A 27,936-nucleotide genomic window follows, 5' to 3' on the forward strand; every position below is an offset into this window, starting at 1 on the left:
CAAAACACCCAGGAGAAGTCAGTCATCTAGGTCCCTAACCTTGACTGCTGCCGTTCTGAACTGGTGGGAACCTCCCCTCTGGTGAAACCAAGATACTTCAGTGGGGTCCTTGATTGGATCTGCTCTTCACTGAACCGCTGAGAGTCTCCCGGTATTCCGATACCCTTTGCAATATGGGAAACTTTTTTCCATATGGAAGACCTAGTGAAGAGAGTGTTATACCAAGAGGGCCTCCACCTGTCCAAATCTGGATGAGAAGGAATCCCAAGGGGCCAGCTCTGCCCCTTTACCCTACGTCTCGTTCCTTCTCATACTCATCTCAAATTTAGCCTGGTGGAGCAAGAACTCTAACTTGTACATATGTTCCTTCCTCCAAAACTACATTTCCCAGCAGGCTGGGAGAAGAGCCCCGCCCACAAGCGGGTGGGCAACGCCCCAGAGGGCTCAAAGCGGGGGCGGAGCTGGGAGGCACAGTGCTTGCGGCTTGCCTGAGTTGCCCGGAGCTTGGCACTGAGCAGTAGAGGAAAGGTGGGGGCCAAGGGGAAGGGCCTCAAGTCCTTAGGACAATGTGGGAGGTGCCAGAGGCGGGGCCGTACTCGGAGGCTCCGGGCCAGAGCAAAAAACCGGGGCGTGACGGCCAGAGGGCGGGGCCTCAGCTGTCGGCAGCTGGGCAGCTCTCTGCGCCGCGCCGCTGCAGCTCAACTCCGGCTAGCTTGGACGTCTGCAGGAGCCTACCTTCTCCGCCACTTCTGGGGTCACTGCCGTGAGTGAGCCCAGGAGGAGAACCTTGGGAGGTTTCTGTGGGAGCAAACATTCTTAACTTTCTCTCCTAACCGCTGAGTGGGTGGGGAGAGCCTGAACACCTGAGTGGCCGTGGTTTCCATTGGGAGACAGGCCCCTTGACCTCAGTTTGTCCCTTTGGACTTAGTAGCTGTTGGGCGGGCCCTCGGGTTGGGGTGGAGTATTACAGGCTGTAGGCGCAGTCACTCGATTCCCTCAGATCCCTCCGCTGAGCAGGGAAATGGACTGGATCGAGTTGCCTTTGACATTTCCGCACATTCTCCTGGGAACTGTGTTCGATAAACCACTTAGCTTAGAATGGCCTCCCCTCAACTGGGCCGGTCCGGGACCTCCCCCTCATACCCGACTAGGGGTTGGCAGCCAAGAATGAGGTTGAGTGTCAAGTGGGGAGAGGTTTGGCTAGGGCTGACCCCACTGGCCTTCATTAGCCTGTGGCTAGTCTGATGGCAGAGGAGGCAGATTACAGGAGTCTGTAGCACCACCGTTAACACGGGAACCACTGTTCTTCCCACACAGCCCGGGTACCAGATGCTATTAAAGTTGTCCCTTTCCCACACTCAATCCTTCCTGGAGCAAGCGGCGGTGCCAACCCTTGAGCAAACAGGCCTTACCATGGCCACACCCACTTAATGGAAGCCTGTCCCAGCCTCTTGACCATAAAGCTCCTTTCCTCTGCTTCGTTCAGACAGCCCGTCAGACTATTATCTCCCACCTCCTAAAACTTAGGCTAATGGAGGGTTAAGTTGGCTTTTTGGATTCGGGCAACCTTGCTACTTAGGTGACTTCAAACAAGTTCCTTTTTCTGTTGGGCCACTGTTCCCTCATTTGAACAATAGACCCTGTAACTATGCCTTCTTTTCGGCATTGTTTTTCGGGTGGATGCTGTGGCATTTGGGAGACCAGCATGAGGCCTGCATGGAGTGGGTGCTCAGGCCTGTGGGCTACTGTCCTTCATCGAAGAACCTCAGAATCCTAGAAAGTTGAGATTCTCGGAAATTAAGTGTTGGAAAAGGTTTCTGAGGTCCCTTTAGCCTCTCCATGCTACCAGGGTCATGAGGTGGTCTGGTATAAAAGTTTTGAGAATGAGGGGTCCTATTCAGATATGGACCTTTTCTCCTTATTCCCTTAGTGCCCAGAATGGGGCCTTGGTTATCTTGAATGGATGAATGTAAATGTATAGCCACTCTGGCATGGGCTACCGAAGACTTTCTTTGGGTTCTGTTTATCTTGAGGTCGTCTGTTAATAAGGCTACTTACTGCCTGCGTTTCCCAGGAGAACTTTTCTGAACTGTACCTACAGGAAGGGGAGTCCATACTGGTGTGGGAAGTTGGAAAACTAAGCTATGTGGGCTGAGAGGAAGAGAATTAAGAGGCTGTAGTAGACCAGCCAGAACTGACCAGCTTTGGGAATGAGGGGCAGAGAAATAGAGAATGAAGCCCTGAGATAACAACTTGGGGAGGGGCAGTATGAGGAGCTGTATATTGACATCTGGGATCAAAATTCTGATCTGCGTCTGACATTCTTAATAGTCTCTTCATGGGAGAGTTGGGGGAGGTGAAGATCCTGAACAGTTCTGGCATCTACTGGGAAACTGCGGGGAACTTAGAAACAGAAACTGGCATCTGGGAGGAGACTAATTACTGTTTGCTAGTCTCCTTCTCTCCTTCCCCCTAGCTGGCGCAGCTGCCTGGCTGGCAGTTTGTATGTCTGTGTATGCACCTGGCCAGGGCTATTTCTTTGTTGGACTCTGCCCTTAGGGCTAAATCAGGAAGGGTCAGTGGCCTTGAGCAGCAGATTGCAACACACACCTTCCACAAATCTGTGTTTCCCTGCAGGCGAATTTGGATGTTGAGCATGCAGTATGTGAGAGCATATGTATGTAATGTATATGTGTGTGTCGGCGGGAGGTGGTCTGATCCCTAAAGAGTTGATAGGTTGGGGAGAGATGTTGGCCTACGGTGGGTGGTTGAAATCTCCTAAGGCAGGTGGCCTGAAGGATTTAGGGTGGGGAAGAAATGAGCTTGGATCGTTATAGGGTAGGCCTGGCTGGAAATGGAATCAGAAAGACAGATGAGACCACATCATGCCTTTTGGCTCAACTGCAAAACTTACACTTCTGAACTTCATCATGGGAGTCCTGAGAAGCTCTCTAAATTAGGAAGAGATGTGGTCTGATAACTTCTTTTTTAAGGTTTTATTTATTTACTTATTTATTTCAATTTCTTTTTTTAATTTTATTGATTATGCCATTACAGTTGTTCTATTCTCCCCTTCATTCCCCTCCACCCTGCACATCCCTGCCCCCCACGATCCCCCCCTTTAGTTTATGACCATGTGTCTCAAGTTCTTTAGATTCTATATTTCCCATACTCTTCTTGCCCCCCTATCTATTTTCTACCTACCATCTATGCTACTTATTTTCTGTACCTTCTCCCCCTTCTCCTCCTCCCACTCCCCTATTGCTAACCCTCCATGAGATCTTTATTTATTTATTTTTAGAGAGAGGGGAAGGGAGGGAGAAAGAGAGGGAGAGAAACATCAATGTGTGGTTGCCTCTTACACGGCTCTCACTGGGGACCTGGCCTGCGACCCAGGCATGTGCCCTGACTGGGAATCAAACCTGTGACCCTTTGGTGCCCACACTCAATCCACTGAGCTACACCAGCCAGGGCTGATAACTTCTTTAGAAGGTTCACTATGGTTGCTATAAGCAAAAGGCATTGCAGGAAGGAAGTTGAGGGCAGGGAGGTCTATAGGGGAAGTGTTGAAATAATATAGGAGAGAAGAGACTGTTCAAAACCAGGGCAAGGGAGGCAGGATAGTGGGCGATTGGCAGAGACAAAACCAGGTAGTAGCTGGCCCACAGATGTGGTGTTGGGAGCAGAGCGGGAAGGTGGGTAGGGAAGCGACTTGATGAACAACAGCTGCAAACAGGGTGGAGTTTAAGAACAAAGTCAGGGCATGAGAAGCCACCATGGTGCTTAAGCCAGGCTCCTAACCCCAGCCCTAATGTCTGAACCCAACCCTGCCTCCTTCCAAACCAAGCCCTAGGACAGATCTAATCTCCAGATTTAATCTGGCTTCTGTTTAAATCCCATGCCTGAGCTGCTCCTCCTTCCTCTTTTCTCTCCCCTTCTGGGGACAAGGAAAGTCATCCTACTAGGCCGTTAAAGGTCTCAAGGAGCCGACTAAAGCATGCCGCACCCCTACCATGGCCACATCTCTGGGATACCAGGTCCTCTCCAGATCCCTCCCCTTCTCTTCAGCTTGAACTGCCCCCATGTGTGATCCCAGGAAGTGTCACGTTCTGTGATCTGGTCAGCTCCCCGACCTTGTCTGGTGGTGTTTCTTCCCCACAAAAATGGGATGCATGCCACCTGCCCCTCCCCATTCAGAGTCCTGACTAATTTTGGCAAGTATCAGGCAGGGCCCCTGAGAAAGGGTAAGACACAAATTGTCCTGTTAAGCCTCACCTTTGCCATTTCTCAAACCCTTAATTCCCGGAATACACCTTCCCAAAATATACACCTCTTCTTTCTTGCTGCAGCAAATGGAGATATTATGGAATGAGAAGGTCAGTTCCGCCTCTGTCTTCGCCTTCCAGACTTTGGCAGACCAGGCTCTGTCAGGTGGCCCCACTGCTCGCTCCTTCCATAACTGAGGGCTGATGCCCCAAAATCCTCCAGAGAAGAGCAAAGCCTACCCCCGCCGACGCCCTGGGCTCGACACAGGCCGTGAGAGCCCCGAGGCTGCCTCAGCCACAGCCATGTATACCTTCCTGCCTGACAACTTCTCGCCTGTCAAGCCCAAGCCATCAAAAGAGCTGAAGCCGATGCTGGGCTCAGGGGCGCTGGGGCTGCTGCTGGTGTTAGCCGCAGTGGTGGCCTGGTGCTACTACAGCACCTCGCTACGCAAGGCAGAACGTCTGCGCGCAGAGCTGCTGGACCTCCACCTTGGCGGCTTCTCTATCCGCAACCAGAAAGGTGAGCAGGTCTTCCGCCTGGCCTTCCGTTCGGGTGCGCTGGACCTTGACTCCTGCAGCCGCAACGGCGCCCTGCTGGGCTGCTCTCAAACGGCAGATGGGCGTCCACTACACTTCTTCATCCAGACTGTGCGACCCAAGGACACAGTCATGTGCTACCGTGTGCGCTGGGAGGAGGCAGCACCGGGCCGCGCTGTGGAGCATGCCATGTTCCTGGGAGACGAGAGGGCGCACTGGTATGGCGGCGCTGAGATGAGGACCCAGCACTGGCCCATACGGCTGGAAGGCCAGCAGGAGCCACAGCCCTTCATCACCAGCGACGTCTACTCCTCCGACGCAGCATTTGGAGGCATCCTGGAGCGCTACTGGCTGTCATCACGTGCGGCTGCCATCAAGGTCAACGACTCAGTGCCGTTCCACCTGGGCTGGAACAGCACAGAGCGCTCACTGAGGCTGCAGGCACGCTACAATGACACACCCTACAAGCCACCAGCCGGCCTCCCCGCAGCTCCAGAGCTCAGCTACCGTGTGTGTGTTGGCTCAGATGTCACCTCCATCCACAAGTACATGGTACGGCGCTATTTCAACAAGCCATCAAGGGTGCCAGCACCCGAGACCTTCCGGGACCCCATCTGGTCCACGTGGGTGCTGTACGGGCGCGCAGTGGACCAGGACAAGGTGCAGCGTTTTGCCCAGGAGATCCGCCAGCACCGCTTCAATAGCAGCCACTTGGAAATCGACGACATGTACACACCTGCTTATGGTGACTTCGACTTTGATGAGGTCAAGTTTCCCAACGCCAGTGACATGTTCCGCCACCTGCGCGACACTGGATTTAAAGTCACGCTCTGGGTGCACCCATTCGTTAACTACAATTCATCATCCTTTGGCGAGGGTGTGGAGCGAGAGCTGTTCGTGCGTGAACCCACGGGCCGGCTGCCCGCGCTGGTGCGCTGGTGGAATGGCATCGGCGCGGTGCTGGACTTCACGCGCCCTGAGGCCCGAGACTGGTTCCAGGGGCACCTGCGGCGGCTGCGCTCGCGCTATGAGGTGGCTTCCTTCAAGTTCGATGCGGGCGAGGTCAGCTATTTGCCACGGGACTTTAGCACCTACAGGTCACTGCCAGACCCCAACATATGGAGCCGGCGTTATACTGAGATGGCGCTTCCCTTCTTCTCACTGGCTGAGGTTCGCGTGGGCTACCAGTCACAGAATATCTCATGCTTCTTCCGCCTGGTGGACCGTGACTCGGTGTGGGGCCACGATCTGGGACTGCGCTCACTCATCCCCGCCGTGCTCACTGTCAGCATGCTGGGCTACCCATTCATCCTGCCCGATATGGTGGGTGGCAATGTGGTGCCTGAGCGCACAGCAGGCGGCGGCAATGTGCCAGAGCGCGAGCTGTACGTGCGCTGGCTGGAGGTGGCCGCTTTCATGCCCGCTATGCAGTTTTCAGTCCCACCCTGGCAATATGACGCTGAAGTGGTGGCCATCGCGCACAAGTTCGCCGCACTGAGAGCCTCGCTTGTGGCACCGCTGTTGCTTGAGCTGGCCGGTGAAGTCACCGACACTGGAGACCCAATCGTGCGCCCGCTTTGGTGGATCGCGCCGGGCGATGAGACAGCACACCGCATCGACTCGCAGTTCCTCATCGGGGACACGCTGCTGGTGGCACCGGTACTGGAGCCTGGCAAGCAGGAACGTGACGTCTACCTGCCTGCGGGCAAGTGGCGCAGCTATAAGGGCGAGCTTTTTGACAAAACACCAGTGCTGCTCACAGATTATCCTGTCGACCTGGATGAGGTAGCCTACTTCATCTGGGCATCCTGACCCAGCCCAGGACCCAGGGACCGCACAGTGCTAACCCAAGTCTTTCATGCCGGCCTTTCACCCTCTATCAAATACAACCACACCGTGTATCCCCAGGGAGTCCCTACCTCTGTACCACCCACTGTGTGGGTGCTGACATAAATGTGCTCTGCCCAGCCCCTGTCGGGCCAGGAGAGGGGGCAGTGAAGCACAAACCCAATAGCCCCCTTCCCTACATACTCACTCCATCCCCGGAAACCTTTTCCATGAGGTGAGGGTGAGTGAGCTTAGAGGAAAAAAGGTTAGTTCCTGTTATACATGGTTGGGTTTTGAAAGCACACACAAAAACCCCCTCACCCTTTATCCTGGCCTGAGTGGCCATCTTGTCCTTCTGAAGTGGGCACTTGATCCTCTTTAAGGTCCCAAAATAGCCCCCTGCCACACTTAGAAGAAGGTACATTTTGGAATTGGAAGCCAGGCCCTGAGTTCCCTGCATTGGCACTTGAGCTGGCAAGAAGGGAGGGGGGTACTTGGCCAACTGACAAGGAAGCAGGAGGACTTGATTCAGCACAGTGCCATCATCACTGCCCCTCATTTGCGAATGGGCTCCTAACACTGCACTAACCCACCTGTGCACACATACACACTTGGCTGTGGGCCAGGGCCACCGTCCAGTGGGCAGAGACTCGCAAAACCATGCAGGTTAGACTTGGTGCCTTAAATCCAAGAACCTTTCTGGGTGTGTGTGTGAGGGGCGGGGCATCACGTGTCCCTGGATCTGCAGAATGAACACTACACCCCTGAGACTAGATAAGCCTGGAGAGAGTGGGCAGGGAGCAGATCTGAGGCTTTGATTGTTGACTTGCCCTCCTGCCAGGTGATGTGCCTGGGATTTTGGTAAAAAATAAATACCCATTCAAGATTCCTTAGCTGCCTCACTCCCTGCACACATGGCCGGGTAGTGGCCTAAAAGGAAGAGACATCCTTATTCTGGTGGTGATGTGCTTCAGCACACAAGCTACACAGGTACATCTCCACCTGAAAATATACATACAGGGTAAGGTCTTTCACATCAGCTATTTTCCCTTTCTAAGAACAATCTCAGCCAGAGCGAGTTTGTTTTTTTTTTTTCTGACTTTGCAGTGGAGTCTGGAGAAGTGGCTTGTCAGAGCAGAGCGGTCAGAAACAGGGCAGGGCTCAGCCTCCTTCCACAGCTTGGACAGCAGAAGCAGCCCTGCAGCCCTAGAAAATGCATCCCTTTGCCTACCCCTCCACCCCTCTATTTTCTCTGTGTGAAGAATGCCTAATGAAAGTTTAAGGGTACTCACAGTTGCCCATCTCCAGTGCTGATTCTACCAGTCATCAATAAGCTGTGTGACCTTGAGCAAGCTGTTTAACTTCCCTGAGCCTCAATTTCCTCTTACGCAAAGTGGTGATAATAATGCCTACCTCCCAGGTTGTTGTGGGAATTATAAGCACAGGTGTATGTAAAGTGCCTGGCACAAGTAGGTGCTCAATAAAAGGTAGCTACTCTAATACACACTGTTTCTTGTTTTCTTGCTTAAAAACAAGGATTTTTCCAGGCCCTGGCTCCTCGCCCAACTGGCTTCCTATGGGAACTATGTGACATCCTCTTTCCAAACCTCTGTACAGAGCACCCACTGAGGCCTGAGTTTGTAATCAAAAGGACACTGTGATCCAGGAGAAAGGCAAGAAAAGACATATCTGAAGGGGGGATGTTGGGAGACAAGATTCCAGGGTCCCCAGGAGATGGGAAGTAAGTGGAATTAGCTTTCTTCTCCCTTTTGTCAAGAACACATATCAACTGGTATTCAACGGTGAGCCTCCCTGGGCCCTGGTGCCCACCCATCTCAGGCTGGGCCCTGGAAAGTTCCCTAAATGGCTGAAGAGCAGGACTATGGCTTGAATGGTCCTCCAGCTTTCTATGTCACCTGAAGCCAGTTTACCCAACCTCTTAAGCCTTGGTTTCTTCATCTTTAAATGGAATGTCAGTGCTCACCTGGCAGGGGAGATACTATGATCATAAAGGTGGTTTTCCCGGGGAGAGGCTTACCCATTGCACCCCGGATATGCTGATTCTGCAATTCCTCCAAATGTGGGAAATTCGTGGTAGTTGGAGACTAATTTTGTGATCTCCCCTAAGGAAAAATAAAATAAAATGGAATATCTAGGGTTCATTAAGATGTGTCTGTAAAGCACTTATGCAAAAATCGACAAAGAGTAAATGCTCAATGAATGGTAGCTCCTATCAACTCTTATATAAAAAAAAGAACAAAGAAATGTCCTACCTAGAACCTGTGCCATCCAATATGGCAGCCGCTAGCCACATGTGGCTTCTCAAATTTAATTTTAAAATTAATTAAAATGAAACAAAATTAAAAACCCAGTTCCTCGAGCGTACCAGCCACATATCAAGTGTTCAAAAGCCACATGTGACTAGTGGCTAACATATTGGACAGTTTAGATTATAGAACACTTCCATAGTGGCAGAAAGTTCTGGAAGAGTCCCGGACCAAGCAGTGTGTGCTGAGAAGGGAGGGATAAAATAACCTGGAAGGGAGGAGGAGTACCCTTTAGAAAGGCACTGAGGGCAGGCAGCAACATTTACAGCCTCAGCGGGGTAGGGCATACCATGCCCTGGGAGCAGTCCCTGTATGGGGGTGGGGCCAAAGGGGAGAGTGTCCTTGTCTGGCCAAATTCTAGCAAACTGGCCTTTGCTTCATGATCTGTTTTCTAGTTTGGCCCCTGCCATCACAAAACCACAGATGGAAAAACTGAACCACCAAAAGAGGAGGGCATTGGCCTGAAGTCATACAGGAGATTTGCAACCAGCATTGACTGGTACCTGATGTTCTGCATCCAGACGCCTAGGACATCCCACCTAGAGTTCACCTACCCGCCAACAGCATGGCTCTGCCCCGGCCTGTATACCTCCAAGGATGGGGAGCCAGCTGAAATGTGTGTCTCTGAAGCTGCTACCCAGTGAACCTGATTCTAGGCTAAAAAATACTTTCCCTTCCCTCATAGACACCAAAAAAGAGAGGTTCAAGTACTTGAGGTGGGGGTGGGAACTGAAATGGCAAGAACTGTGAGAAAGAGCTGGGTCTTGGAGACAGAAGGAGGGGAAGGAAGTAGGCTGGAAGGTACCTCTACCCCTATTCTCCAGGATGCCAGGAACTCTGGCTGCCTTCTGCCTTGTCCAGTTCCCCCAGCCCTACCAATATGTCTTGCATTCCAAATTTCTCTCTCTCTCCAAACCTCTGGTTTGGGGTCAGGGCTGCCCTTCCTACATGGAGATTTTAGCAGCTTTGTAATGGCCAAAATCCCTCACTGGTTTCCCCTTTAGACCTGAGCTGGTGGTGGTGGTGGGGGGGTGTTCATATAGAGGAATGGAAACCCTGCTTCTCAAGAGGTAATGGAAAGGGACTGAGTGGCCACTGCAGGAAATCTAGGACTGTGGCCCAATGGCCTCATTCTGTGGCCCTGTGTGCCCTCAGAGTCTGCCTCAGTTTCCCTTCCAATACCATATGAATCAGCTGAACCCTGGCCAAGCCCTTTCTCTAAAACCAAGATGTGGGTTTTCTGAAAGGGTCTTTGCCCTTGTTTCCCCGGATGTGGGTAAAGTGTCTCTCAGCTTGGCTGGCTACAGAGCAAGTCTTCCTCTGCTGGCTCCCCCCACTGAGCTTTCCAGTCCCTTTCCCCTCCTCGAGCCCAAGGCCAGCACTGACCTCTCCATCCCCTACTTTCGGTCACTGCTCCACATCAGGCCTTATCGATTCTAGCCTGGACCACTGCAGTGGCCTCCTAACTGTTTCTGCTTTTTGACCTTTTAATCCAATCCACATAGCATCCAAGGAAATTTTTTTTATTGTTGTTCAATTGCAGTTGTTCCCATTCTCCCCCCATTACTCTCCCTTGCCCTGCCCCCCACATTCAATCCTCCCCTCACTGTCTTTGTCCACAGGTCCTTTATACCTGTTCCTTGATTTGATCCTTCCCCTTCTTTTCCACGTTACCCCCCTCCCTCTTCCCCTCTTATCACTGTCAACAACAAAATCTTTTGAAATTTAATTATTTCACTTAGGAAAAAAATCAGGCTCTGGTGTTCAAGGCCTCTACGATCTGAATCCTCCTCGTACTTCTGTTTCTGTTCTGCTCACACACACACACACACAGAAATAAACATATTTTGAAAAGCACTTGAAGAAATACTACCTTCTGTTCTGGGAATAGCTGCACAGCCCCTCGCAGCAAAGGGCGGCCTGCCTAGACCCGGGCCTGAAGAAAACCACAGTGGCAACTGGGCGATTTCCTTTCCTGACATTGTCTGACTCAATGGGACTTCTCTGACACCCTCCCCTCTCTGGCACAGCCCAGCCCCCCAGGAACAACCTGGTGTTTATCTTAAGGCTAGTCATTTACTTCATTATGCCCTAGAATCTTTCCAGCAGCTTGAGAGGAGGGGAGAATTTTTTTCCCAATGTTTTTCACCATGTTAATAGAATAAAAGGGAAAACAGGCTGACTTCCTCTGCTTTTTAAATTGAGCTATAATTGACATAGCATTGTATTAGTAGCAGGTATACAACATAATGATTCAATATGTGTGTATATTACATTACCACAGTGAGTCCAATTAACATTCGTCACCATTCACAGTTACAAGAAAATCTTTTTTTCTTGTAATGAGAACATTCAAGCTACTTTCAGATATGCAATACAGTATTATCTACAGTGGCTATGCTGTACATGCTGTACATGTACAGCATGTACATGCTGTACATGCATTATCTACAGCATAGCCATGCTGTAGTGGCTATGTCTTATTTTTATAACTGGAAGTTTGGACCTTTTAACCCCCTTCACCCATTAAGGGAGGGGAGAATTCTTGGCATTATGCGGCAAGCCCTGGGTTTGGCCGGGGAGTGAAGCTGGGGCAGAAATGAAAAGAAAGGAGGAGGCCCTGTCCCTGGGAGTTCCCAGTCTGAAGAACAGGAAGAGGTTGTGCCTCTGTATTTTGTTTCCTTGGGCTGTTTTTACCTTCCTAGCCACCTTTCCCCTCCTAGAGAGCCCAGCTGGGAATTTCCTATTACACAATCCCGAGTGTGAGATGGAGTGGGTGGGGAGGGAAGTGAAGGGGCGGACAGGTTGGGAGGAGGGGAGAGAACGGGTGCCTGCGGCACCTATAGCACAGCGTCACCACCTGGCTGGTGGGGCCTCCTCTACAAAAGCAGACAGACTGGCCGCAGCTTGGACCCGTGGAGAAATCAGCCCCTACTTCCAAACACGGGGGACGCAGCTGGGGTTCCATACCCATACAAGTATTTCAACAGAAACTCTACCATTAAAACTACCATTATATTAGTGGGGCGAGGGGAGGTTAGGGGGTGGAGGGATTGAGCAAAAAAAAACAAGGATTCATGGACATGGACGACAGGGTGGTGATTGCTGGGGGTGGGGGACCAAATGGTAATGGCAAAAAACATAATAAAGATTATATATATATATATTAAAACTACCATTAGGTCCTGGCTGGGTAGTTCAGTCAGTGTCGTCCCATTATTCCAAGGTCGTGGGTTTGATCTCCTGTCAGGGCACATCCAAGAAGCAACAAATGAGTGCCTAACTAAGTGGAACAACAAATCAGTGTCTTTTTTTTTCACTCCCTTCCTCTCTCTCTTAAATCAATCAATCAATACAGTTCTTTGTCATTAAAAAACCCCTACTGTTATAACTTTATTTCTTCCGGCCTTCAATTCAGCAAACAGGCCTACTGTGGGAGTAAGGTACAGCTTTTGGGGATCAAGAGGGCATTTTGGTTTTCCAGAGCCTCTGCTAAATTTCCCTAAGAGGGGGCAACGTAAGACCACCTTGGTAGTGATAAGTCCATTAGATGCTTTTTCATCCTGGGGTGGTAGAGGTGGCAGTGAGAAGAACAGGTGGAATTCCAAGAGGGGCCTCTTTGGGGGCGGGTGGAAGAATGGGATGGTATTTATAGGATGGGTGGTTGTTAGGGAAAGCTTCTAGAAGGATGCTCTGGAGCTTAGAGGGCCTCAAACTGAAGGGGAAATTGTGGCCTCAGCCCCACAGTTCTCGACCAAGCCCAGCTGGACAGCAGCAATGTGGTGACGACGACAAAGCCTACTCCCCTGCCTCATCCCAGTCTCCGTCTCCCTTTCTCCCACCCTTACCCACTCCCCATAACATGCCCAGTCCCACCCTGTCAATTTTTCTCGTAAATCAAGCCATTAAGTACAATTTATGGTCTACCCCTTCTCCAGAGTACCCGTGTTTTCATGGGAAACTCTGTGAAGCCTGGAGGAACGACCCCAAAGCTATGTAAGATACTCTGAAGCAGTCTTTCCTCCGGCACCCATTCGCAAAGAATCCTACGTTGAGGCAACTGCCAGGGCCATCTAGCTTCTTAAGCCTCAGTTTTCCCAACTATAAAAATGAGCAGCAAAAGAGGGTCATTTTCCTGGTGCCTTCCAACTCCGACATATGCAGTCTTAGCATTTGGAGATTCCATAGCCTCCCATGCTGAGAGCACAGGGCTGGCCAGCCCTTGTTAGGAGGCGGCTTGTCTGTGGTTTGGCACCACTGCCCAGCAGGCATTTATTAAATCAATGAGATGTGGTCCCCGCTGGCCTAGAAAGAGAACATTAAGCTCCAAAAACTTCCTGCAGCAAGCCTCCTTCTGAGTGCTGCTCAGAGGGGCGAGGAACAAAACCATTCAGGTCTCTGGCGGGCCTCCAAGATCCTGTTCACTAGTACTTTTGCCCTGTCTGCACGGAGAACCAGTGACTGAAAACATCTGGAAGCTTGCTTAAGACCTGGATCACTTCTCTCTCCTTCTAGGGGTGGCAGTTCTTGACCCTGGTAATCTGGGTTGACCTTTACCAATGACCCTTCCCATCCAATCTTCTGCACTTCATTGGGCAACGACCCTCTAATAAAATCCACATGAATCCAGCTGCTAACAGCTCCTGGAAGGGCTATAGGATCTAACACCTGCCCTGCATTCCTTGAGCCCTAGTAGCAAGGGAAAAGAGGGCTGAGACCCAACTCTTGCGCCTCTAAGTCTTACAGTTGAGTTGTGGAGAAAGGGAGTAGGTGGGAAGAGAGAAAAACCACTGATGAAGGATTGCTAAGGGTGGAGAAGGCAGCTGCAGGCGAGGAGCACACATGTGGGGACAGAGCTGCTGGGTGGCACAGCAGAGCCCCCAGGACTTGCTGTGCCTCTTGCCAGTGACCTCAGTCAGGCTGACAAGGACCATGCTGACTTTGAGAGGCAGGACTGGGTCAAGAGGTTAGAGTACATGTGTCACTAACCTGGTGGCCCAGGGTGGCCTGTACCTCTTCTCCCTGCTGTGTCCTGGGTTTTCCCAAAGTTCTTTGGGTCTCTTAATTATTTTAGAAAAAATTTACTGAGCACCTACGAGTGTGCCTGCTGCTGGGAAAGATACATGAGTGAGCAGACCAGACCCCATTCCTGTGCTCCAGTTCCACTCACTTCATATCCTGTCTCACTGCAGGGAGAAAAGTATCCGTGGGGGTGGGTGAGAGTGCTTGGAGGTACAGAGGCAGGAGAGCACCCCTGGCAGTGTTGGATCTCGCTTATTCTGACTCCCTCCCTTAGCTTCTTTGGGGTACAGAGTGTGGACGCGAGATTTCCTCTGGCTAAGGTCAGAGCTCTGATTCACTTTAGTGTTCTCCCACCAAGAAAGAGCGAGGGTCCAAGAAATAAAAACAACAGGTTAAAAGGACAGATAAGCTGCTTGAGGTTTATTAAATACAAGGATGTACATTTTTTTAAAATCCTACTTTGCCTGCCTTTCCACCCAGGTAAGATTTTTGCTCGCTCTCTCTGAGAGTCCTCAGCTGCTTTTACTAACTTGTCTACTCTTGGCTGTGATGAGCTGAAGACCAGCACAACCGTCCTCACAGCTGAAGGTGGGTTCGTCTCACAAAGCCCTCAAAGATCCTGAGGCAAATGACTGTTTCAGTTAGCTTGGGCCACTGTGGAGCAGAGAAACTGGTGTCCTTCTTGGAGCGCGGCCTTCATTTCCTCAAATTGAGCCAACTGGCAGGCCTCGTCCAGCTCCAGCCAGCGGTAAGCTTGGTGCTCGTGGGAGAGGTGGATCTCCACATCGCTGTCCTTCACCTCTGCCAGCCAGTAGATGACTGTTTTGGGTTTCTTCCTGGCCACATAATTGAGCTCCCTTCTGAACCCCTCAATGATGGTCAGCTGGCTTGCTTTTAGGCCTGCTTCCTCTTGAGTCTCCCGCAGGGCTGTTTCCAATTCATTTTCTCCTGGTTCCACATGGCCTGGTTAGGAGAAAAGAGAAAGAGGAGGGGGAGATAATCTTCAGAAAAGCTGGATTTTCCAGGTTAAATGATTTAAAGATGGGATCTTTGGTGACTTCTCTGGCTGTTGCTAAGCTAAAGGGAAGTCTAGAGATGGCATCCTAACATGCTTAGGAATGGGGTACAGGGCAGGTAGTGTCTGGCTCTGCAGTGTCTGGAAAACCCCACCTCCCCACCCCATCTTCTCTGCAGAGTAAAACAGACCATGTGTTTGGCAAGTCTGGTCTAGAATTCTGCTGCTTTGATGGTGAGAGAGATGGTCTCCCTTAGACCTGCGCTTTCTTATTCTTCGGAGCTCTCCTCCGAAGAGGAGGAGACCATACTCTCAGGGAGACCTTTCCCTTGGAGACCTTAACGTGATTTTCCCAAGGGGCAGTCCCTCCTTGGCAAATAGGAGCTAGCTGAAGAGGGAGCACTTTGCCTACAATCCACAGTGAGGAGTTAACACTGTCTGCATTTGGTCTCCAAAGTCCCAGGGCCAACACGCAGACTCCAAACCATGCACTGCGGCACCAGCAGCTGTTTCCAAGTAGCTATCAAGGCTTTCCCAAATTGTTTTCATCTTTATAACTGAGCAAGACCAGATTCTGGTTTCATAAGGAAAGTCCTGATGGGAACTTAGACTAAGGACAAGCTGAGAAACAGTTCTAAGAAAATTTGTTGGCAAGACCCAAACCCAAGCAGTCAGCTGCCAAGAAACTGTTGTAGGAGAACTTGAAACTCTGCAGACTGGGAACAGCCCTCAGCTCTGCCTCTAGGCCCTCCCTGCAAATTCTCAGTTTGCCCAGAGGCGCCAAGGAGGACGGGGAGGAGTCTGGCAGCCTCTGTCAAGACATGGCTCCAGCAAGTTGCTGGGGGCCTCCTGGTTCAGGAGCTCATGGGGAGCAGGATTTCTGAGCTGTTCCCTTCTTGGTTCGGACATAGGGCTACATCCTAGGCTTCTTCCTTCCTGGGGGTCCTCACAGTGTTGCCCTGAGTCAGTGGCTGTCAGTGACAGAACGCAACCAGCAGTTTGGACTTAAACCATTCTAGCTCATGACTTCTGGAGAATTTTCTCTGTATGGCACCTCATCTAGAGCATTACAGAAGGACAGGTAGGTGATGTATCCAGGGATGAAGGTGAGGGGGATGCTGATGGTGACAGAAATTACTGATTCAGGACGTCTTACCTTCCCTAGGAAGTGTGTGGGAGTCTCTAAACACACCTTCCCAATATCAGCTATTCAGCATTCTGCCCATCAGTTTTAACAGAGTAACTTCTCCCCCCAGGTCCAAACCAGAAAAAATTCGGAGAGGTCCTCTGTAATCTTTCAGTGTAACTTAGGTGGTGATCAGGGGACAAGTGTGACTATTCCTGTTCATAGGACTTGTGACACTTTTGTCTCTTTTTTCATCTTGTTTTTCCCTAGTGAAACTCAAATGTGCAAATTTTATTTCCTGTTCCCATTTCCTTGTTTTCCTCACCTCTGGATCCTTGTTCACCTACACTCCCCCCCCCCCCACCTCCTCTGGGTGTTGTTCATTCTGAGCTCCTCACCTGTAGCCCACTGACTTGACCCCAAGGACGTCAATGCCCAGCCTAGTGCCTTTCCTCCTTCCCGGCCATTCGTCACAGAGGCTGGTGCTGTGGTGAGTGATACACACATACATACATACATACACACACACACACACACACACACGCGCGCGCGAAAACCCCAGGTGCTGCTTCTGTCCTGAGATTCAGTCACAGAGTTCTGTTTCCCGCTCTGCTCTGGCCTAGCACGAAGACCTGGTATGTAGAAAGCATCAGGGGCTTCTACCCTAACCCCACACTCTCCTGCTGCACAGCCACTGGGAAGCATGACCTGGGGGGGGCCTGGCAGGGTGGATTTCTGAGTCACATCTGGCACCTCCCCAAGAGCCAGCCCCTCTGGCTCCTCATACCTTTAGGAGGAGTCCAGTGATGAATGCCATCTGATGCCTGCAGCAAGAGAAACTCAATCGCAGTGTTGTCCACCTTGGGAATGGGGCATCTTCGGAAGATGATCAAGCCACATGCTTTCAGGGCCATGGTCTGTCTGAGGACTTAATAACCCAGAGCAGCTAACAGGGACCTCCTCACCTACAGAAAAGGCAGCATGCCAAGAGCCATTGGGGGAAAACCAGGAATCAGAGAGACAGGCCTTTGTAACCGCAGGATCCTGGCCCCACCCTGTGAGTGTGGGTCTATCCCAACCCCTCTAGGTCTCCCTGCTAAGGGACTCCTTGCTAAAACACGTGGCTGGTGCGCGTGTTAGGCCTTTAGCCTAAGTCTCTGGAGCAAAGAGATCCCAACAGTGTGGTATCTGATGGCTCAGAGGGAGTCACTTAGGAAAGGCAGCTTGGTGTATACTTTTTTATTAATGATTTTTAAAGGCTTTTATCCATGTCTTGGAAAGTTAAACATTCACATGGTTCAAAATTCAAAGTTCAAAAGGGCATACATAGTAGAAAATCTCCTTCTCACCCCATGAGAGGCAAACTAGCATAGTGGTCAAGAGTGAATCTGGAGCCTGGGTCCAAGTTCTGGCTCTGTTACTCATTCACTGTGTAAATACCTCATAAGCCTCAGTTTCCTCATCTGTAAGACAGGATAATAACAGTTCTACCTCAGAGGGTGGCTGTGCAGATTACATGACTTAACTTTTGTAAAGTGCTTTAGAACAGTGCCTGGTATGTAAATAAATTTCAATATGCATGACAAATCTCTGGAAAGACACACATCATTAGTAGTGTTTTCTGGAGGATGAGATTATGAGAAGACTTCCATTTTCTATGCCACATATTTCTGTATTGTTTCTATATTTACAGAGGACATTTACTAATATTAAAATCAGCCATTAATAAAGACTAAATTTTTTAGTCTTTTCTATTTCATGTAGTCTTTCTTCCAGTTCAGAAAAATATACCAATGACAATAACAGAGAGAAAGAAAGAAGAGTAGAAATATCTGCAGAAGTGAAAAAAATTCAGCATCTGAAGGGGGCATGTAATCAAGGTAACAAAAATATAGGAGATGTTTTATGTAAGGCTCTGCCAAAAGAAAAATGTGTGCCATTTATTCATTCAACAAATATTTAGTGAGAACCTAAATACAAATACTATGTACAAAACAGTGTTCTAGGCCTTTGCCCTCATGCAGTTTATATTCTAGTATAAGAGGCAGACTTTAATCAAACAGTTAAGCAAATTAAAATATAATTGCCAACAGGTATGAGCTATAAAGGAAAAATGTATGATGGGCAACGACCTTTTCTAATGGATCAAGGAAGGATTCTTGGAAGAAGGGATGTTTGAGCAGAGAATAAATGATGACTAAAAGGTAAGTTGGCAAAGGGAAAGAGGAGAGAAGTGTGCTCCTTGTGGAAGGAACAGCATGGGCAAAGGTCCTGAGGTAGGATGGCAGAACTGAAAGAAAGCAAAGTAGCCTCAAATGCAAAGCCTGGGAGAGTGGTCCATACAGGAAGAGGCCTGAGTCAGTGGGGCCTCATCTGCAAGATTCCAGGGCCAAAGAAAGAGCTGATATTCACAGACAGCAGAACTAATTGTAGAGAGGGTGGCTGGGAAGGAGCTGAAAGTCTCTATGGCTCCCCTGATGGTGCTCAATAAAGATGAGCTTGTATCACCCTGACTCAAGTGGATCGGTTGGTTGAGCATTCCTGCCCTCATCCCTCACCTCCCACCCCCAGAAAAGCAAAAGGTGGCCAGTTCTATTCCTGGTCAGGACATATGCCTGGGTTGTGGGTTTGGTCCATGGTCAGGCCTGTACAAGAGGCAACCAACTGATGTTTTTCTATCACATCAATGTTTCTCTCCCTCCCTTTCTCCTCCCTTCCCTTCTCTCTAAAAAATAAATAAATAAAATCTTAAAAATTACCTTGCATCTACTGAAGGCAACCTGTTCCAAGGCAATTCTCAAAACTGCCAACAGAAGGTAATGTTACTCTAGGGCACAGGTGGCAAACACAAGGCCCGTGGGCCGAATCTGGCCCTCCACCTTGTTCTATCTGGCCCGGCACCTTGTTTCTACCTGGCAGTAGCGCTGAACTCCTTGCCTCTAGTTAAGGAGCAGTTACATTTACACAGTCCTAAAATTACATTCAGTCCTTTGAAGGCAACCATGAGGCTGACGTGGCGCCTCCCTCCACCCAGTGAAAATGAGTTTGACACCCCTGTTCTAGGAAATAGCAGTTCCTGACCAGAAAACCAAACACACCTAACACTGCGACCTTTCCAAACCTTTCTAAACTTGTAATGGGAATTTTTAAGGATTGAAAATAATCTGAAAAGTAGTTTCTGAAATGGTCTGCGCTATCATGGATCGTTGGTGAGAGTAAATTAGCATATCCCTATAGAAGGGCAATTTGTTTATGAATATCAAAACACAGCACATTCCCTGGCCCTGGCAGGGTTACTCATTTGGCTGGAGCATCATCTTGATAAGCCAAGGTTGTGGGGTCGATTGAGGGTAAGGGCACACATAGGAATCAACCAATGAATATTTCTCTCTCTCCCCTCCCTTCCTCTCTCTGTAAAATCAATAAACTTAAAAAACATTTAAAAAATCATAGCGTATTCCTTAGATCCAGTAATTCCATTTCTAAGTACTCTGATCTATGTACAGGGTCCAGCAGAAGTAACACCTGCTTGAGTGTCATTGGTAGGGTAATAATATGGGTGTAATCATTAATAGTTTTAATTTGAACATTTCACCTAAAATGTCACGTGATGTGCTTGAGTTCGGTACTGTTATGTTACAGGATTACATGCTTATGATTTTGTAATTTAAAAAGGGTGTTATTTGTGCCAGACCCTGTATGTATTAAGATGCACACACTAGGATGTCCATTACAACTTTGTCATATCAAAACAAGGCAAAACAAATATCCATCAATACAGGAATAATTAAACTACAGTATATCTATATGATAGAAAAATTATGAGCGTGCTCTCTCTTTTCCAGAGCACACCCATGTCTTTCCTTCTTTCGTCCCCTCACAGCTTGTATCTCTCTCTCCCTCTCCACCTTTTCCTCTTAAGTTCATAGGGCCCTTCTATGACCTCTGTAACTTTCCCTTTTTTTAAAAGATTTTATTTATTTATTTTTAGAGAGAGGGGAAGGGAGAAAGAGAAGGACAGAAATGTGTGGTTGCCTCTCACACACTCCCTACTGGGGACCTGGCCTACAACCCAGGCATGTGCCCTGACTGGGAATTGAACCACGATCATCGGGCTCTGAGGCCCGTGCTCAATCCACTGAGCTACAGCAGCCAGGGCTACCTCTGTAACTTTCTAAATAAGTTTTGCCTTATAGTTAAAAAAAAAAAAAAAAAAGGAAAAATTATGAAGCCATAAAAAACGAGGTAGAGCTAAATATTCTGCTTGTAAAAAGATTTTCGGAAAAAAAGTATGGTTTAGAATAGTATATATAATGTGGCACTATTTGAGTTTAAAAAATTCATATTTAAACAGATAGCAGGCTATAGTGAACATTTGTGTTTTGTTTCCCTAGTCTCCCTATTTATGCTGAAAACCTTCCCTGTTCTGGAAGCCAGAAACAAAGGTTTCAAATGACTGATTCCAGGTATAGTCAGAACCAGGTATCAGACCCTATTCCCCGCTCTACCCTGTAGGCCCCATCAAGAGGCTCAGAAAGTACTAGCAAGTTATAAGTGTAGGGCACCTTGCCTTGGGTGGAGTCTCATGGAATAAATGTTAGAATCCCTGGATAAGCTTTGGAGTCCAAGACCACAGGGCACAGTGCCCTGCCAAGGATGGGAAGTCCCAGAGCATTCCTCCACACCATTGCCATCAGCAACATAGTATGGGGAAATAAAGATGGGGGAGCCAAAACAGGCAGGCCTGAGGTGGCCATGAGGAGCCAAAGGGGAGAGGGGAGCAGGTCAGTATTTTCCTATGTGGAGTGGGCTTAGTCAGTGAGGGGCATACCCTAGCAAAAATGTATCTTCGGCAGATATCAATGTGGGTGAGACCTGAAGACTTAGGATCAAGAGCTAGGATTAGATGTTCTTCTCTTCCTACTTACGTTCTGGACCCATGGAAAGGACAGATCTAGAAGGGCAGAGCTATCAGTCCTTTCAATTGCTTGGCTTGGGCCAGTGGTTCTCTAGAATTTCTCTCTCCTTTCCTATACACATAACCTCCTGCTCAGCCTTTCAGAAGCTCAGATGTCACCTCTTCTGTGAAGACTTCTGGCTTCTAATCACCCCATCATCTGGGCCTTTCATATGGCTTGAATAAATTTCTATTATATGGTTTGATGAGAGAAGCCAAATACTATGAGCAACAGGAAATGGAGGATTCAGTATAGGATTTAGACCCTGTGCAATCATGAAAGTTGAGAGAGAAATCCATGCAACCCTGTTACCTCTGCATCTGGTGTTGGGCCCAAGGTCTCTATAGGTTAGACGAGGCCAGAAGCTGGGAAGGAAAGCTGTCTGTGGAGGAGAGCAAGGAAAACTGGAACCTGTGAGAACAAATCAGGACGTACAAGGGCAACTGGAACTCATGGGGACAAACTGAAACTTGTAACTTCCTTTCACTGTCTGTAAGCTCATGGGACGCAGGTGATCTGCAGACGCTGGAGCTCTTGGCCACAGAGCTGAATGTACCCCTGGCCCAGTACTAAAACTAACCGAAGGGGTAGATTTAGTGGAGCGGGAGAGCTGTAGATCTTGGTGCTGTCCTGCGTCAACAATGTGAGCCAGCAGATCAGTGTCAAAAGCCATGCACTGCCACCATGCCTGGTATCCTGCTGTGTCCTTCACAGTGTAATGGCAGCTACTTCACTTCAGCTTTCCAAATTTTGAGTACAGGAAGGGAATCCTGGGAAAGCTTAGCTAAGTGGACTCAGTACAAAACCACCACAAGCATGCATACCTAGTATGGCAAACCTCTATAGCTCTGGCAGGGAAGAACCAAACCATGAGCTCTGTCTCCTTGAGACTCAGCACAGCAGCCTTCAACAGATGTTCACTGACTCCACAAAACTCTCCCCACCCCTCACTCAAACGAATGCTCAGGGTATGTTCTGGGAATTTGGGAAAGAGCCCAGTGTTTTTCTAAAGAGTGTCGTTTACATAAAAGTCAATGGAGCTATTGTTGGAGGTTTTCTGCTTTTTGGGAGCCCACAGAGCTGAAACTGTCCTGGGGTTTGGAAGCATCTACTTGTCTCCAACCCAGCCCCCCCACCCACCGCCTTCCCATGCACACACACACTCTCTCTCTCTCTCTCTCTCTCTCACACACACACACACACACACACACAGACTCCAAATGATTTCAAACCTCAGCAGGTTAAAGGACACAGAATCCAATATGTAAATATGCCTGCAGCCAGGATCACAGGGGTGAGAATGCCAGGCTGACAGCAAATAATTCACACTTCAGAAAAGTGACAAAGTGCCTTAGGTGGCTAAAAAAACCTAAAAAACAACAGCAACAAAACCCCCCTCTCAATGTCATCAGAAGGTTCCAGAAGCTAAGGAAAAGTGCTCTTGGCTTTCTCTCTATATACACCTCCTTCACAGCCTAGAAGGTTCAGGATTTAGGTGTCAAAAAATAATTCACAGATAAATGGTTATACTGATATGTTATGTTTCAGTATTTTCATCAAACTAATCAGAGTGCTATTGCAAGCATAGCTCAATCTCAAAGCCCTCATATATGCCTTTAGACACAGAAAGAGCTCCCCAAATCCTCCCCCAACTTGTATTTTAGTCTAAAATCCCTGTAGTAGAAATGTTTTATACCTCCATCTTATCAATTAAGCATCTACACTGTGCCAGTTCTTTATATGTATCTTTTTTTTTAATCCTCACCCGAGGATATGTTTATCGATTTTAGAGAAAGAGGAAGGGAGAGAGAAAAACATCAATATGAGAGAGACACATTGATTGGTTGCCTCCCACACGTGCCCGACCAGGGATCAAACCACAACCTAGGTATGTGCCTTGACTAGGGGTCAAACCTGCAACCTTTTGGTTACAGGACTATGCTCCAAGCAACTGAGCCACCTGGCCAGGGCTACATATATTTTTTAATGCTTAAGACAACTCTTCATGATAAGCATTATTAATTTCATTTTATGATGAGGAAACTGAGATTCAAAAAGGTTAAAATTGCTCAAAGGCGTAATTGGTCTGTGAATGGTGGGACTTGAATCTAAGTAAGCCTAACTCCACAGCCTACATTCTTTCCTCTTATACAGTGTTCCTTACGATGCAAGAGCAGGGCTTGGGGTACAAATGGCCCTGAGAGAGGACATAGAAATGATTTATAAAATTACTTCCAGTCCCCAAACTCCCAGTCTTTGATCTACACTCATATGGAAAATTCTGAAGGTATCTGGATAGAATCCTTTCCACAGAACAGGTTTTAGTTGGAGGGGAGTGTAGATGAAGGCTTGCCTGGTGCCCAAAGACAGCCCTGGATGGGTAAAATTTAACCTGAGTCTCCTAAACTTTGCCTCTCTATAAGGGGTTCTATGCCTCCTCTGCTTTCTCCTGGGAAATAGGAACCTAAAATCACATGTTCAAAACCACACCCAGTAGCCTGAGGGTTCCCAAGTACTGAGTGTGGAAACACCCTTGATGCCTGTCTTAGATACGCACCTAACTTAAGGTGCTGGCATCCAGAAAATTTGCCCAGGTCATTCCACTGTGAGGAGGGCCACCTCTGCTGGCCCACAAGCAACTCTGACTACTCAGCTTTCCCTTACTTCCCACAACATAATGGTCTTTTCTCTAATTCTCTAAATCCCTTCTTCCCTTTCAAAGGAATGGTCAGAAATGAGCCATCCATCTATGAATAAAGCTCTCCCTTGTAACAATAGCAAAAAGAGAAAAGAAAAAAGTCCCCAACTACCACGACTACATGGAGACAAAGAAAATGATCCTTTAGCTGCACCCTTCCCTGGACATCTGCCACTTTCTTTTCTCACAGAGACCAAGCTGCTGAGTCATCTTGCTATCTTTGCTATTTGGCTGAGGGAGAAAACAGATTTCACCTGCAATGAAATGAATATTGGCTTCCAGGATGAGACCAAAGTCAGACAAGGTTGGGAAAATCATACCTAGCTGAAGGGAATCTGTGAAGTGGCCTATTAGTGCCATCTGCTGTACGATTCTAGAAAGCAAGCGTGGGCAATTCTAATATTAGAGCCTGAAGGGATTCATTTAATAATCATGTTACATCTGTTGAGTGTGTCCCACGAGAGAGTGTGACAGGATTGAAGAGTAGATATGAAGCTGAATACTACAAAGCCCCTACTTTCTAGGGGCTCACAGCCTAGTGAGAGTGGGATACTTAGACGTCTAAGTTACCAGTATATTTTGTGTAGCATATGGGTATGTGTAAGATGGAAAGATAGCAAAGAAAAAGAAGTGATTATCTTTAGGTCAAAGGGGTACCCCAAAAGGATTTTTTCTAAATTATTTTATTGTTGTTCTAAATTATTTTACAGTTGTCTGCACTTACCACCTCCACCACTCCCAAAGGGATGTTGAAGGGTAGTTAGAAGTTGACCAGAAAAATAAAGGTGGCAATAAGGAGCACTCCAAGCAAAAGCATGAGTGTGGGCAAGGACCCTCAAGTACAAGATGTAACTCCATTGCTAAACAGCTTAGTTTTTATTCTGCAGGCAATGAGGAGCCTTTGACAGCAATGAGGGCTATAATATGGTCAGACTGACATTTTACAAAGGCATTCTGAAAGAAAGGAAGGTGGAAATGGATTGTAAGAAAGGTGGAAATGAATTAGAAGGAAACACTGGAGGCAAAGAGACCATCAATTACCAGCCTGTTGCCAACAGTGCAGATGACAAATGATATAGTTACATTAAAGCGGGGGTAGTGAGAAGGGATGAATCTGAGGGATATCTTAAAGAACAAATTGACACTATTTGATGTTTGTGTGTGTGTGAGAGAGAGAGAGAGAGAGAAAAGGTGTTTGGTTGGGTGACTAGGTAGAAAAGAAGTAGGCCGAGCAGGGAGTAGAATGTAAGCTAATGATTTGTTTGGGACAAGCTGAACTTCAAGTGTCACAGACTAACCACAAGGTAAACTAACATATGAGTCTAGAGTTCAGTGATCCTCTGAACCCATCTCTTCATTTCCCAAGGTGGAAATTTTCATTAGAGAAAAATTTTCTCATAGTAGGTACCTCTGCAGTCCACCATTTGGGTAAGTAGCCTATTAGTAAGTCTAATTTGGGTAAGTCTGCCTGTGCATCTGGTATTCCAAGCATTTTCAACCTCTTACAGTCAGAAACGGCATGGCACGAAACAGAAAAGCATGACTGGCTTTGCAGTGAGAAAGATCTAGGTCCTTAATTTAACAGTTGTGTTATTCCAGGAAAATACTTACCTTCTCGAAGCCTCATTTTCCTCATTTGTAAGATGAGGATAACTGCGACTTTTCATAGTTGTTGTAGAGTTTAAAATTATGTATACATAAGGTCTGACATACCAGAAGTACTGAATATGTGTCACTCTTATCCCCAAATCATAAAAGATCATCAGAAAGCTTCTTTATGTTGTTTTAAAGGCATGCTCTTAGCTTTTATTGGTAGTTGAATCAAGAAATGGCTTTTCATATTTTCTGCAAAACTGCTGGTGAACACATCATTCATCACACCATGTATATTCCTTATGTAAAAGATCTCACAAGATAAACTCCTTTCAATATAGGTACCAAAAAGAAATTTCACTCTTTTGAATAGATTGTTTCCTTAATTATTATTTCTTTTTTAAAAAGAAGATTTTATTTATTTTTAGAGGGGAAGGAAAACATCAATGTGTGGTTGCCTCTTGTACACCCCCTACTGGAGACCTGGCCACAACCCAGGCACAGTTAGAGACTGGGAATGGAAACAAGAAACTCTTTGGTTGGCAGATGGGCACTCAATCCACTGAGCCAGACCAGCCAGGGCGAATTATTAGTTATTTCTTTAACTGACAAGTTTTGGGCTAAATTGGGTACTCAATTATAGTAAGTTTACTCACCCTTTGGCTAAAGTATTTGTTTATTTTATGAAGTTAACAGTTACCATTTTTTGAGGAGTTACTACTTGCCAGGCACCATGCCGAGTGCTTCGCCTGAGTTATTTCTATTAACCTTCCCAACAATCCTCTGAGGCACAGATGGCAAACACAAGGCCTGAGGGCTGAATCCAGCCCTCCACCTTGTTTCTATCCTGCACCAGCACCCAGCTTTCACTTAACTGTTAAGGAGTAGTTACATTATACAGTCTTAAAAGTACATTGGGCCCTCTGAAGGCAACCACAAGGCTGATGTGGCCCCTGGTGAAAATGAGTTTGACACCCCCTGCTCTCAGGTATTACTGCCATTTTTCAGAATAGGAAAAAGGAAACTATGGCTCAAGAGATGTGTCTAGGTAATAACTCAAAATCAGGTCTGCTCGACTCCTAACATCATTGCTCTGAACCTCAACTCTATATTAGCAGTCTACATTTGGATATTTGTTTGCATTCAGTTTACTTTACTTGTATAGTTTAAATATAATAACAAATATATAGGTCCCAGACCAGGCCAGAACAACGACTAAGGAAGTGATGTTTTAGGTAGTGAGACTCTCCTACGGCTTTCTTTCCTTCTGCTATAACCGCCACAATTATATTTTCCATTCAATAAATGAAGCAAGTAGAAAATATAAAATCTCTTTTGGGACGTAGGCAGGGATTTAAGTTTAAAAACAAGGTAAAAACTGAGGCCCAGGGAGGGGAAGATATGATAGGCTCGCCCCGCGAGAACTTAAACCTGGGAACTCTGGGATCACTACGACCCATCCCATCACCACTCGCAATGGGGCAAGCAAAGCTCAAAGGGCACTGAACTCTCCCTTCTCTCTTGGTGCACACAGAAAACTGAGGTCCTGCGAGAGGCTGGGGCTTGGCCCGCCCACGCCTCACTGGCAGCTTGGAGGAGGGCGCACCCACCTTTGACCCTGCTGCGACGCGAGATTAGTCTGTCGCGGTGCCCGACGCTCAGTAGCTCGACTGAGAACTGAATCCAAAGTGCCCACTCTCTGAATACTCACCCCCAAGCGGATGAAAGCAGAAGACTCGTCGACCATCTGGAGTACCTCGACCAATCCGAAGAAAGCGATTAAGCGTTGAGAGACCAATAGTATGAAGCAGAAGGATCCTCGACCCGCCTCAAAGGTGCCTTTCTCTCACTCAGAACATCGCGAGATTTTCACTCCAGCGGAAGGATTGGTTGAAAGACGGAAATTGAGAGTAACGCCCACCTTTTCTCGTAGCTCTGATTGGTCTGTTGGAAGAAAAGGCGGCCAACAACAACGAGATCCTTGGATGCCCATTGGAAGACAATGAGGAACTGCCAGTGCGAGGGTGTCAGCGCGGGCGTTCGAATCCGCGCTTAGCGGCGTTACCATGGGGATGCGGCCTGGCAGCCACTTTAAGCTCGTGAGTTGACGGAACGCTTCAGTCGCCAACTTGGGGGCTCTCGCCTGTCATTTCCTGTCCTTAGATAGGGTTGACCGTGGAGAAATTTGGAAGCCTCGGAGGTGAGAAAGGGCGGGTGAGAACCGGAACGGGCTCGGCCTGGTTGTGAGCTCTGGCCCCTGACCCGCGGGAGAGGCGCAGTGCTCAGGCACCCGCCGAGCGCGTGAGGAGGCAGGCGGTTGTGAGTTGGCCTCTCCCAGTTGCCAGAGCGCTCCACTTTCCTACCCTTCATCCTCACATCGCCGCCTTTTCTTCAGCGATTATCTTGGACGCCACTTCTATAAAGTCTTTTCTGAGTCTCGAAGTCTTCCTGTCTTTGAACCCATAACCCTGTCTGGGACCGCTCACTCTTAGAGCGCGGTCCCAGGAAGAGTGACTTCCTCTGTGGGTTATTCGTGTACTAACGCAAACCTCCCTTCTCCAATGTAAT

The 27,936-nt window shown here is 48.1% G+C and overlaps 3 protein-coding genes across 9 annotated transcripts in view; 2 read left to right on the forward strand and 1 right to left on the reverse strand.

Moving 5' to 3' along the window:
* Positions 1 to 483: 483 nt before the first annotated feature.
* Positions 484 to 8,133, forward strand: MYORG (myogenesis regulating glycosidase (putative)). 3 transcript variants are annotated; one of them, XM_037151618.2, is made up of 2 exons: positions 484 to 528; positions 4,350 to 8,133. In XM_037151618.2, the coding sequence occupies exon 2, from the start codon at positions 4,470 to 4,472 to the stop codon at positions 6,612 to 6,614; it is 2,145 nt and encodes a 714-aa protein (XP_037007513.2). In that variant the 5' UTR covers positions 484 to 528; positions 4,350 to 4,469; the 3' UTR covers positions 6,615 to 8,133. The 3 variants fall into 3 exon arrangements, with proteins under 3 accessions (XP_037007513.2, XP_037007511.2, XP_037007514.2); XM_037151616.2 differs by lacking the exon at positions 484 to 528 and adding an exon at positions 629 to 763; XM_037151619.2 differs by lacking the exon at positions 484 to 528 and adding an exon at positions 2,603 to 2,677.
* A 6,250-nt stretch (positions 8,134 to 14,383) lies between these two features.
* Positions 14,384 to 27,167, reverse strand: NUDT2 (nudix hydrolase 2). 3 transcript variants are annotated; one of them, XM_037151598.2, is made up of 4 exons: positions 26,979 to 27,068; positions 17,469 to 17,582; positions 16,907 to 17,084; positions 14,384 to 14,941 (listed from the first exon to the last, which is right to left on the reverse strand). In XM_037151598.2, the coding sequence occupies exons 3-4, from the start codon at positions 17,031 to 17,033 to the stop codon at positions 14,616 to 14,618; spliced, it is 453 nt and encodes a 150-aa protein (XP_037007493.2). In that variant the 5' UTR covers positions 17,034 to 17,084; positions 17,469 to 17,582; positions 26,979 to 27,068; the 3' UTR covers positions 14,384 to 14,615. The 3 variants fall into 3 exon arrangements, with proteins under 3 accessions (XP_037007493.2, XP_037007494.2, XP_037007492.2); XM_037151599.2 differs by lacking the exons at positions 17,469 to 17,582; positions 26,979 to 27,068 and adding an exon at positions 27,080 to 27,167; XM_037151597.2 differs by lacking the exon at positions 17,469 to 17,582 and having other exon boundaries at positions 26,979 to 27,067.
* Positions 27,141 to 27,936, forward strand: part of KIF24 (kinesin family member 24) — an 84,637-nt gene continuing 83,841 nt past the window's right edge. Inside the window, exons 1-2 of one of the 3 annotated variants that reach the window (XM_053656168.1) lie at positions 27,141 to 27,203; positions 27,302 to 27,568. The gene's annotated coding sequence lies outside the window, so the exon portion shown is untranslated. Of the gene's footprint in view, positions 27,569 to 27,936 lie in introns of all 3 variants that reach the window. The other 2 variants (XM_037151590.2, XM_037151591.2) reach the window with 2 other exon arrangements.

Source organism: Artibeus jamaicensis, unplaced genomic scaffold (assembly GCF_021234435.1).
Source record: "Artibeus jamaicensis isolate MK-2021 breed Jamaican fruit bat unplaced genomic scaffold, CSHL_Jam_final scaffold_1964, whole genome shotgun sequence".
Lineage (NCBI taxonomy): Eukaryota > Metazoa > Chordata > Mammalia > Chiroptera > Phyllostomidae > Artibeus > Artibeus jamaicensis.

What these genes read in the sequence shown, in the direction of transcription:
- MYORG (XM_037151618.2), top strand. Translation starts at nt 4,470, where the DNA reads ATGCCCCAAAATCCTCCAGAGAAGAGCAAAGCCTACCCCCGCCGACGC.
- NUDT2 (XM_037151599.2), bottom strand. Translation starts at nt 17,033, where the DNA reads ATGGCCCTGAAAGCATGTGGCTTGATCATCTTCCGAAGATGCCCCATT. An exon ending in TCACTGGACTCCTCCTAAAG is followed by an intron (nt 14,942 to 16,906) that starts GTATGAGGAGCC and finishes TCTCCTAACCAG; the next exon opens with GCCATGTGGAACCAGGAGAA.